Here is a 12500-nt window from a genome sequence, read left to right as displayed (position 1 = left end):
GGTATAGGACGATTAGATCAATGGAAAGTGTGTGTCTGAGGAAGGGAGAGTAACACTGTATGAGGAAAACTGCAATAGAGCCATTATGAAACAATCGGTGGGTAATACGAGTCAAAATGGTAGATGCAGAAAGAAGAAAATCAAGAGCATGATACAGGAAACAAGAGAAGGTGGAGTATCAGGAAGAATGTCAGGAGGGGAGGGATCCAGAGTCACGTGAGCATCGAGGTGGGTGTGGTAAGGATAATGGGAAAGGAAGAGGAAATGGTGATGCACATGGAGAAGAGGATGTTTTTTTTTTTTTTTTGAGAGTTGGGGGGGGGGGGGGGGACTCGAGCAGGAGGATGGATATCGGCAAATACTTTTAATCTAGAGCAAATGGGAATAGAGGGATTGGAGAATGGATGAGAAAGAGTAGCATTCCCTTAGGTCATGTTTGGGGAGATTTGATTGTCTTCAAGAGTTTCTGGAGGGGAGTTGGGTGGGATCTGAGAAAAAATGTTTTCTTGTGAGAAGTGGGAATAGATGTCCGAAGAGTAGACGGAGAGGTGAGTGCAGAAGAGGATGTGGTAGGAAGGTGGAACATTTAGATAGAATGGTGCGACAGGTAGAGTGAGGAGGAGGGGTAGGCATCGGGAAGTGGTAGAGATTGGGGTATCTGGATTTAGCTTAGAGAAGGAATTTGACTGGGGAGAGAGAGAGTGGAAATAGGATGGTTCGGAATTGAGGGAAAAGATACTGAATGCCGAGACATCTTGAGATGGGAGGGGAGAGAGGTACAGTTTTGGGATATGTAGAAAAAGAAAAACCAAGTCGACGTGCTTCATGTCTGGCCTCAGGTACAGCGAAGCCTAGTTTGAATATGAGACTGCTCCCTCAGATTCGAGCTTGTAGGCAGGGCAGCTCCTATAAAATACATTATGAGAGCCACTACACTTGACACTTGGCTGAGCAGAGCAATTTGAACGGCCATGACCTGGTTGGGTGCACAGAGGGTCGTAAGTTGTGGAGCGAGTGTTTGGCTGCATGGCCAAAATGCCAAGCTCAGACATGGCCAGGGAAGGGATCGATATGTTCAGAAGGGCAGGATACTCCGCCACTACAAACTTCATGGGGAATAGATGTTTCGGAATGGATAGTTGACACAAATAGTTGATCCCATTTGGCTGGGCCAAAAGGGTACTCAAAAGGTTTGCAGAGTGGAAGCAGTAAAAGGACCAAGGGAGGGAGGAAGATGGGGTGGTATGGAGAGAGGTAGTACTGTGGGGAGGAGGACGATAAGAATGAACAGTAGTAATAAAGGGGAAGGGGGTAGACAATGAAGAAGACTATGAACAAGGAGATGGAGTGGATGTTGGGACAGAGAATGGGGTGTATTCTGAAGTTGAGTAATAACCTGGATTCGGAATGGATAGAGTTGACAGCAAACATAGAGGAGGGGGTATTAATATCAGTGCTCATAGCTGTGGTCAAAGGAGAGGCAGGAGTCAGAAAACCGGAGAAATCAAATTTAGACAGACTAGTTGATGAAGGGGCAAGCCATCATGCCTCTTAAAAAGGAAATAATACTTATTATTGGCCATGGTGAGTCTGAAATAAGTGGGTAGAAGAAACGGTTTACCCCTCAGGGTCCCCATAAGGGGTAAGGATTAAGCGATTAACCAAGGGAATACCCCCCCCCCCCCATGACAATAACGAGCAAGGGATTAGGGGGAATAACTGATAAATTAAGAAAACTCGAACCATTCTCCTAATAACATCATAACTTGGCCATGAATTAATAATTTTATCTAAATAAATCACATATTTCCATGTCTGTCTGTCCCAAATGGACATGAATTGGAAAACTTTTTTTACTCTCAAATATCCCACGTTAGCATAAATCTCCAATTTTGATTTTTTAATTCCTCTAATTTTCATTAGTCTGATACGTCGCTCATCTTTCTTAGGTTTTTCCTTACTTTCTTCACCTTCATCTAAATCACTATTTAAGGAAATGATCAAACAATAACGAAAAGGGAAAATGTTGCACAACTTCACTCTGCTACTTCTTATCATACCAGTGTTCTTTGACCTCATAAATATACTGCTAGCAAGCATAAAAATAGCTCTGTCTGCCACTGCTGTCAAATCGCAGCCAAACTTAGGATGGGAGGTAAATTCATCAGCTAAGCCCAGTTCTCAAAATGTTGGGACTTTGTAGCAAAGCTCTAGGAATCTACACAGCTGCTTTTAGATTTTGCATCTATGGATCTATTCTTGCATTATATCATGAACCTCACATGTAAAAAGACCACAAAGGACCCCAGTTGGCTTACTAGAAGCCTATTTCAGCCCTTGTGTGGACAGCCAGTCTTATGCTGGAAGGACGAGGAATATTGCGGAAAATCTTTTAAATCTTTCTGTAATCATATGGTTGGAACACTTAAATATCAGGGGAACAGTCCAGCTGAACTAAGTATCAGTATGAAAGACAGGTCTAAATTACCGAGATTTCCAAGACAATGCTTATTACCAGGCTTTAGAATTAGGGTAAAAATCTGATGATTATACACACTTTACAGTAAAGAACAGATGGAAAAGTGTAGCAAGAGTCTCTTCAGTAAATTTCTTGCTAGTAATTTTTTTTATATAAAGAAATAGGGTTTTAATTTTTTTTTTTTTACTTTTAAAACTTGTTTATCAAGCAAGATTATAACTCTTTTCACCCATACAATGATAGTTGACAAACAATTCTGTAATTACAAAATATTGATTGTGAACCATCTCAAATAATAAATCAATACTTAAAACAGAAATCATTTACAATTGAATTGGTAAACAAGACCTGGTCATCACATATTTACTAGGTGGAAATGTCTTAGATGGATGCACTTTTTATCTTTTATTTCACTTTCTCTTCAGCAAACTTTCTCAGTTTCCTATTTTCTTACTTTTTCACACTTATGCCAGGAGGATAGGAGGATAGGGAACACATTCTGATATCACAATCAAAATATCTATTTATACTCATTATATACATACATTATATGTAAAACAGGTACAAAAAATCCAAAATAGGAAATTATTATATCTTTGGCCCTAAATTATGAAAAATAATTTGTCGATACATATTTGACCCCGAAGTTATGAACCCTCGGACGAACACACGCGGACTCTCTTTTTCTCACTTTAAATAAGAGAATAACTTAACATAAAACAATCGCCATTGTACGCAGACAAATAATAATGCTAATCTCCCAACCTGCCCCAATTCCCTCCCCCCCTTACCGAAAGAAAAATAAAACCTATTTATGCTGAACCCCCCCACCCCAACCCCACCCACCCAACCATTACTCATACCCAAAATAATATCATTAGGAAAAGAAAAAATATATATGAAAAAATAGAAAACACAACAAAAGAAATCAACGAAAGAAACTATCAGCCCCTAGCAGTAGGACGAGACCCCTGTCCCCAGACTCTTCATTAGGGTGTAACAGTCTTGAAGCCTTCTCTTGTCACCGATCTTCTCCAGGGTCTTGGCAGCTTCGGCAAGCATGCCTGCACGCTCGCCAGGGGAGGCCAGCAGCTGGGATGGGAGGTGTCGGCAGGCCAGCATGAGGGCTGTGGCGTGTTCCCGCTCGCCAGCAATTTTGCCAAGCTTTTTCTCTGTGGGGGGAGAAAGGTTCGTGTGAGAACAATAAGGCATGAAAACACATACTGAAAATAACCATGGAATCAACACTCTTCTTGTGGCTATTCTGATACGCTTTACTTTTCGTACAGCAGTAGGGAATGGTTTGAAAAATGGTTAAGTACTCAGAAGCGTAAAATGTCCCATGTCATTAATAAAGGATATACTTTCTTGTTATCTGACCAAGACCTTAATGTATGGGGGAATGGAAATGTAAAGATGCATGTGAATAAATGCATTGTTCCATTATTCCCATCAATGCATGAATGTGGAATGTAATGTTCGTAAGCCATGACTGGAGGATTGCCAGCTGCAGGGAGGACACCACTCAGCATCCTATTCCTTGTCGCCATGACCGGCAGTGCAGGTTGTATTACAGAAAATTGAATATTTAAAAAAAAATGAAAAATGAAAAATAGCAGAGTTATGAACTACCTAGTCAGATGATATGGAGTCTCCATGAGGAAAACAGTCTATTACTATCTGGATAAAGCAATTCAAATGACAAATATGGACATTGGAAAATAGCAAAAAAGCTAAAAATGCCTATGCATAAAAACAGAAAATAACTGTGCAAAGGGGAGGCATAGAGTCTTGTTACCGCACACAAGTGTTCATGTGCGCCCAGCCCTACAAGCCACACACCCAGCACAATGGCCACTCCCTTAAGCCTGATGCCTGTATTTTGGTCGAAGTAAAGCAACCAGATCCAAGGAGTTAATAAGTGACAACGACCAATGACAATGATTTATGGCACCAACCTAATAAAAACGAACCCTAACCTGTGACTCACCCTTTCCGCAGATGACCGAGGGCTTGTTGTATCTGTGCCGCAGCGACCGGTCCAGAAGCTGTTGAGTTCTTGCAGGTGATGCTCCTGCCATCATGCGCAGTGTGGCTTCATGCAGGAAAACTCTTGCTAAAACTCCCTAAAAAGGTGAAAAATAACATGGATTACTTTCACTAATGGACAAAATACTGATTTCTGAAATGGGGCTAATGAAGAATTCAATATTTCAATGTCCCAACCAACACTGAAAGAACTGAACTCTTCCATTTCAACTAAAACCAACTCTACATTTTCACCCATTCTTCCAATCAAACTGTAAAAAACTGGGCACAAGCCTTACCGGTATGTGTTGCACCAGCTTCCTCAGCAGGGCCAAATCATGCTGGAATCCTTGCAACATGTGCGCTGGAGCAACACTGAGTGTGTCACAGTCAGTGGTGGACTCCTCTTCCCACACCACTGTCCGCACGCCCAGGAGCCAGTCCACTACTATAAGCTGGACACTCTGAAGGGGAAGGAAAAGAAGAGCTTAGAAGTTTCATTTGTAATATTACTTAAACCATAGTAGTTAATAAAAAATGGGGAAAATGGTGTGCTCATTGTGTGTGTGTGTGTGTGTGTGTGTGTGTGTGTGTGTGTGTGTGTGTGTGTGTGTGTGTGTGTGTGTGTGTGTGTGTGTGTGTGTGTGTGTGTGTGTGTGCGTGTGCGTGTGAGCGTGTGTGAAATGTCTCTACACATAGATGGCTCTGCCTTACCTGATTTCACCTTTCCTTGAATTGGCAGGAAAATGTATTTTTTACTAGCACTATGAATATCGATGGTGTTATCTTTCTCATAACTATAATAATTACTATAATGTTATAAACATTAGTAATAGCAAAATAATATAACGTAAAATATTTTCGAACATTAAAGAAAAGGGTGAACGGGCACAGGCAGTACTCGTAATTGGCTCATTGGTGACTTATACAAGTGTAGCCATCTATGTGCAAAAACAATTAAACAAGTAAACTCACAGTGGGCACAGCACGGACATGTGACATGCCCGTCGCAATTAGGTTAATAATCCATGTAGCACAGACAGATAAAGGACACAAAATGAAAAAAAAACATGCATTTAAAAAATCAGGGGGATTCTAACAGTAAAAGATATCAAATGGAGAACTTCTACTGTTATCATGTTAAGAACTTCTGATTTGTTTGTGACAGTCTCATTATAACAACAGATATGGCCATAAAAGATATCTTTGATGCACTATCATACAAGAAAAAAAAAAAAGTAAGAAACATTTTCAATAAAAAAAAAAAAATTAAAAATAAGATCTAGAGTGAGCAATAATAATTTCATTCTAAACATTTCTTCTGAATATTTTAATTACCAACACACACACACACACACACACACACACACACACACACACACACACACACACACACACACACACACACACACACACACACACACACACACACACACACACACACACACTCAAATCTACCCAGTGCTACAGACAGTGTAGAGTAAATTACCTAAAAATGTTTTAGAATATCCCAACAAAAATTGTATCCTCTCTACCAGAAAACAATGCCTTTCTCCTCTTTCAGATGAAGGTGCCAGCCCTCAAGGAGCGCAATGCAGGAGCACTGCAAGATTAAACACTCTGCAATGCAACTACAATGCATCCTCGCAAGTGGCTTCAAGGAACAAATGCGCTGGGAGATTCACTCACTTTCACAAAGGGAAAGGCTGCTGGACTGAAGAAAATCTTACCTTTTGTTTTTTTTATCTGTTCAATATGTTCACTGTCCTTAATACATATTATAATTATCTTGTGATTTTTACTACTTAATATTACTCTATCTTAATTACTGGTTTACTCCCTTAGATCTCCGACAAATTAAAAAAAAAAAAAAAAAAAAAAACTCTTCCCAACAACACAATACAATTCCCTTCCTTGTTCCTTTCTCACTCATAATCAACTTACCTGAAGTCTGGTTATGGCAAACTTTACATATGGCTTCCAATAACTTTACCAAAGAGGTATATACATTTCATTCAACAAGCTACATGACTAAAACAACAAATACCCAACACAGAATCACAATTTTACATTCAAATGGAATGCAGTTGCCTTACCTGAATCATGGAACTAGAGTGTTTGTACGTGGCTTGGTGGATAGAATCGCTCAGTGCTGATCCCGCTCTCTCGCACAGTCTCAGGGTTGATGAGGGAGAGCTGTGGCCTAGCTGGCGCCGAGCCCTGTTAAAGAGTTTGTTATGAATAAAATGGCAAATGCTTTTGCAAATCACAATAAACAAATAAGTGATTAAATAAATAATGAATAAACAGGCTGAGAAATCATGCTTCATCAAGATTTATGACAAATTACCCAATTATAAATATCCATTATAGAAAATTAAAGGTGTAAATCTAGATAACCTGTCCCCTCCAATTTTAGTTTATAAAGGAACAGCTTTGCAAGTTCTTAGTCACCAATTCCTAGGCTACACCAATTAACAGTATTCCATGAAGTTTAGGAAAGACAAGTTTTCATTTTTATTGTTGTTTGCATTACTATGTTGAAATGATGATACTATATTACTGATGATGAAGACGACTACACTACTACAACTACTACAACTACGATTATGACTATTAATGATGATGACAATAATAATAATAATTAATAATAATAATTAATAACAACAACAACAACAACAACAACAATATAAGAAAAAAAAAATTGAAACTTTCCTCCTTAAAAATTCAAAGGGAAGGGATAAACAGGTGAGGTTCAGTAGGCCTAGTAACAGATTCTGGTGACAGTCTTTACGAAGCCATCTATGTGTGAACAAAATTGACAAAACAGAACTACTATAGACAGGACATACACTTGGTGCCAATCCCATAATAAAGTCTATTATTTGAAACTTTAAAACAAGAAAAGAAAAAAGACAATCTTCTCTCCCCAATACAAGGGCCTTCCCCAGTAATTCCCGATTCCAACTCACCTGACAGCATACAGAACAGCCATCGGCAGGGGGTCATCAGATACCTTGAGCACCTCAGGGACGTTCTCCAGGGTCGAGAAAAGGGCCTCAGCCTGCTCGTCCTCGCCCAGCAGCCAGTGGGCCACGACACCACAGAAAGCTCCCCACCACGAGGAAACCTGAAAAATGAGTTACGTTTTGCATATAAATCTCAAAGGAGAAAGCCTGGCTTATAATACCTGTCTAAATCTCAAAAACCTTTCAAGTTAAACTAAGGATAATCCTTTTTAGAGAGAGAAAATAGTAAGGATCTGATATTAGAGGAGCCGATTTCCCACCCAACCTAACTGTAGCAAGAAAATGATGAATATAAAAGCACAACATTCACACAAGAGGATTGGGGAATAAGGGTTACCTAATAATGCCGAACAAAATGTGGAGAAAAAATACAAACAGATATCAAAAGTCAATACGGAAAAGGAAGCTGCCCCCATCCTACCTAAAAGAAAATAGAAACTACAACCCAAGAAAAAAAACAAGAATCAAGAAAAAAAACAATGAAAACAAGAGGAAAACACAAACAGCCCCTTTGGCTCACCTCATCTCGCAGCGAGAGGCCAAACGAAGTGCCAGGCCCGCTATAAGTCTCATTGAGCTGGTGGATGTACTCGAGCACATCTGAGGTTTTGGTGCGTCTATGAGCATTCTCTTCACACACGTCATCCGCTCGGTTGCCGGGGTTCATGAGAGTGGAGATGGCCCGTTCTAGCAAGTGCTCTCTGAAAGGGTTGAATGTGGAGTTAGAAAGTTTTTATAAAATTATCTATTCAGATGTCACTGACTAGAAGAATACTTTAAGATGACTGGCAATGTTATGTGTGACACTGTCTATATGTTTATTTATTTATCTATTTACTATTATCATTTATTTATTTTATTCATATTATTAAATAGCTACTTATAATTCTTAAACATTCAGGCTTTTTAGGAGAACAAACTTAAAAAAAAAAAAAAAAAAAGTTCTCAAATAGCTGATCTGAAATGACAGACAAAACTTAACAAAAAAATGTACCTTGAACCGACATTACTGACACACCCACTCAAAACCCTGAGTGTCTCTTACCGATAAAGAACAAGGAGATAAGCCATGGGGTCAGCCTTGTCCGTGAGCTGGCTGAACATGGAGACCCGATGTGCATTATATGACCACTTGTGGGAGACAAAGAAACGGTTGCCAGATGGTGTAAAGAGCCACTGGAGGGAGTTGTTGTTGCCATGGCTCTCCTTGTGGCTCTTCCTCTTTGCCTGCGCCAGAAACATGCGAGAGTAGAGGCGCCAGCGCTCTGGAAGGGACTCCTTGGCACGCAGGGCGGCCATTACCAACATCTCGGCCATCTCTCCCTCTGAGAAAAGGAGGGGGGAGGGAAGTTGGTTATTCTGATAGACTTCTCTAATATCACCTATAACTGTAATGGGACTACGCAATGACATATTCTCTTAAGTGAACCATGCCATGAAGGCATCACATAGTTTTTTCATACCCAACAAACAATTTAAATTGGACTATTGGTGTGGAACATCGACATGCCCAATTCCCTACCCATAATTATTTTTTTTTTTTTTTAAATCTCCTCCGATGAAATGAAGTGAAGGGAAGTGGGGGAAAAAAAACATTGTTACCAAACAAACCCCTGTGATACCTTAAATGCCTGTTTTTGAGAGGGACATTATCCAAAGTGCTACTTGTCAATTTTGCCCTTTCTCAGAAAAAACCCTTAAAAAACACAACCAAAATTTATATTGACCTAAAGCCAACCTAGCAACATATAATCTTCCATTCTATCTGATTTCTATGTCCTAATAACAAAATCAGTACAAATCACATTTCGAAGGCCAAAGACAAGGAAGGACCTTACCTGCAACACCCCCGCACTCGCCCAGGTTGATCGATGTCAGAGCCAGGTAGAGACCCAGCAGGTGCGAAGAATCTTGTGTGTGTCCCATGAGGTGCAATTTGTGCAGGAGGTGGTACACGTACGAGCACTCACGGACACATTCCTGGATCTCATCCCGGATTGAGCTATTTACCACAAATAGACATTTGATTGTTTTGTTCACATTTATAATTCCTCTTCTATTTATCTTACATTTGGATTAACAATATACACAAAACCGATAATTTTACTTAGTCTCTGAAGGCATTTTAAAAATCTCTTTTATCAAAAGCAATCAAAATATGTATCCTTTAATCTCAAGAATTTATAACTTACTGTTCGAGGAAGATTCCGCCAGCATGCTTGGCCAGCCAGCGCCCCAGGTACAGGCGTTGGAGGATCTGCCGTGTGATCTGCCACATGACGGAGCATACTTTCTCAAAGACCGTGCTTGGCAAGGGCCTGCCAATTGCACTCAGAGCCATGCTGTATTGGTGGCATGCATTGTTGTAATTCCCCTGTACAATGGAAAACATCTGTCACTTTATCTTTAAACTTTGCAAATTATCATAATTTTCCATGTAACTTACATTACAGCACATACAAAAAAGCATTCACAAAACTGGTTTTACTTACACACACACTCACACACTCACACACTCACACACTCACACACACACACACACACACACACACACACACACACACACACACACACACACACACACACACACACACACACACACACACACACACACACATATATATGGGGGGGAGGGATACCTTAGCCATGCAGAGGTCAGCCTGTTTACGGTGTCGCCAGAAGCTCTCAGACACTGCAGATTTTCTCCTCATTATGGGTTCCCCATACACGAAGATGCGCACTAGGAACACACTGATGATGACAAAGTTAACCAGCCAAACCATCAAGGAGGAGTACATAATGTGTTGGAATGAAAATGTGCCTGAAAAAAAAAAAAAAAAATTATTAATAAGAGATAAGTAAATAAAGTTCACACAATCAATACCAGTAAAATATTTAAACTAAAAAATTACTCTTGCTTGTAAGATAACTAAAGGTAACTGAATCACTACATCAATGTCCATATTTCATGTCCAGGCATTTCATTTTGTAGCTTAGATCCAAGTGACCTTTTTATAAACTTAAAAGTTGACTTCTCTAAAAACATAAACCAATTAAGCAGAATTTGGTTAAACTGCAGCTAACCTATAACCAAAGAGCAAACTTCTAGATATATATGTCAGTATCACTTTATGGAAACCCAATCTTAAGAACAAAAGCTAAAAAGAAACCACAGAAGCCTCTTTACCTTCATCTGATTCAATGTCGCGGAGAATGGTCCTTCCGGGGACTTCCCCAAAGGAGTCAAAGGCAGGCATGCGTCGTTTCGAGATGAAGCTCATGGGGTTGAAGGCCAACACTGCCAGCATCATCATGCACAGCATCATGCGTGAGCCATCTGCCATGGAGCGTGCCATGGGAATGTAGGAGGGGCTGCTTCTGGGTGAGGGAATCGGCTGCAAAACAATGAGAATATTAGTTTGAGGGGTGAAGACAACTTGAATAAAGGAAACAACAAACTGGGAACAATTACCTACAAATTAATTAATCTAGCTTAATTAATAAATCAACTTCAATGTTATTTGAGAACCTCTAAAGGGCAACCACACCTGACAAATCTAACCAAGATCCATATAAATCTCCCCTTTCCCATATCCAGAAATTTTAAAAAGTACCTCTTCCTTTACTTCCAGTTTTGTCGTGGAGGGTGATGGAGGCAGAGAGCTATCTGAGAGAGGCGAGCGTGCGGGTGAAGAGCTGTCTGAGGGAGGTGGAGTATAGGGCCCAAGCAGGTCGGTGATTTTCTGGTTGCCGTCACGCATGCGGTATGTGTTGAGCTCTGTGCGCAACCTGGTGTTCTGGGACTGCAGGTAGCGGATGTAGTCGATGGCCTTCTTCAGAATCTGGGACTTGTGGAGCTGTGAAGAGAAAAAGAAAGGAAAAAAACTTATACTACAACAATCATAATAAAAACTGCACAATCAAATATGAGACACTAATTAATTGGGTTTGGATAAAATAATAATATTAATAATTGTAATAATAATAAAGTGAACAACAAATGTTTTCACACAGTGGGTGCATAACTGGAGAGGACAAAATAACAAGAGTAGAAATGCTCAATACATTTTTTTCAAGCTTTCCTTTGGATAAATTAGCAGCTCTACATCATTGCATCTATGACTCAGCATTTGCATACACATTTCAAAACTTGCAATTTTAATGATCTCTATAAAACCAAAATTTTAGTATAACCATGCCCTACCAGAACTAGTTTTAAATCAAATCGACAGGACAAAGGTAAAAATAGTGAATGAAACATGTGGCATTTCTGTTGCTGTTCTGGCAGGGAGCCAAACCTGAACCAATGTATGTATCCTTGACAACTCATTTTCATGCCAAGTTAAGTATCCTGAGCCCCTCTATTTTTATCTAACAAATGCTGCTACTAATACTATTACTACTACTATTGCTTGTACTACATCTATTAAATTATTACCAATACTACCACTTTCTTATTTCTTTCAACAATAAAAATTATTAACAATGGCATCTACAATTTATCAACTTATTCAACTTGTCACATACAGCCTGCCTATCATGCATTTCATAAAACAAATCTCACCCAACAAATATACACCATCTATTAAATACATGCCAAATAATACCTAGTCAAACACACACCCTAAACAATAACATGTCAATTATACCAACACTATCAAAAACATCCTGTCAAACACACACGTCACCAAATATTGTTTACTATTCCAATAAAATCATTGAATCACACCTATTTAAACACACACACTTACATAACATTCATCAAAAATAACATCTTGGTAAACATATACACTTCCTAACTAATTGAACTTGTTATGTTACACTCACCTTGGCCTCCTCTCCAGCCACGAGGTTCTTGAGCTCTAGGATCTTGTCATTAATGGAGCATCTGTAACGCTTCTCAATGGCGTTGTGGGAGTTGCGTTTTTCACCTTTCTGTGGCACAATCATAGGCTTGACTCCAG

General features: G+C 39.6%; 1 protein-coding gene across 2 annotated transcripts in view; it reads right to left on the bottom strand.

Moving 5' to 3' along the window:
- Nucleotides 1-2982: 2982 nt before the first annotated feature.
- LOC125039708 (sterol regulatory element-binding protein 1-like) overlaps nt 2983-12500 on the bottom strand; it is a 14592-nt gene continuing 5074 nt past the window's right edge. The window contains exons 3-15 of one of the 2 annotated variants that reach the window (XM_047633921.1): nt 12364-12500; nt 11151-11393; nt 10724-10931; nt 10176-10357; nt 9729-9910; nt 9375-9538; nt 8582-8861; nt 8057-8237; nt 7480-7637; nt 6604-6727; nt 4807-4971; nt 4470-4605; nt 2983-3651 (exon numbers count right to left, since the gene is read on the bottom strand). The exon at nt 12364-12500 is cut by the window's right edge and continues 586 nt beyond it. In XM_047633921.1, coding sequence (XP_047489877.1) covers nt 3431-3651; nt 4470-4605; nt 4807-4971; nt 6604-6727; nt 7480-7637; nt 8057-8237; nt 8582-8861; nt 9375-9538; nt 9729-9910; nt 10176-10357; nt 10724-10931; nt 11151-11393; nt 12364-12500 — 2381 coding nt within the window. In that variant the 3' untranslated portion in view covers nt 2983-3430. The remainder of the gene's footprint in view (nt 3652-4469; nt 4606-4806; nt 4972-6603; nt 6728-7479; nt 7638-8056; nt 8238-8581; nt 8862-9374; nt 9539-9728; nt 9911-10175; nt 10358-10723; nt 10932-11150; nt 11394-12363) is intronic. The other variant, XM_047633932.1, reaches the window with a different exon arrangement.

The sequence above is a fragment of the Penaeus chinensis genome, chromosome 3, assembly GCF_019202785.1.
Source record: "Penaeus chinensis breed Huanghai No. 1 chromosome 3, ASM1920278v2, whole genome shotgun sequence".
Classification (NCBI taxonomy): Eukaryota; Metazoa; Arthropoda; class Malacostraca; order Decapoda; family Penaeidae; genus Penaeus; species Penaeus chinensis.
The sequence above is the reverse complement of the archived record's forward strand: the minus strand, read 5'-3'. Positions and strand labels throughout refer to the sequence as shown.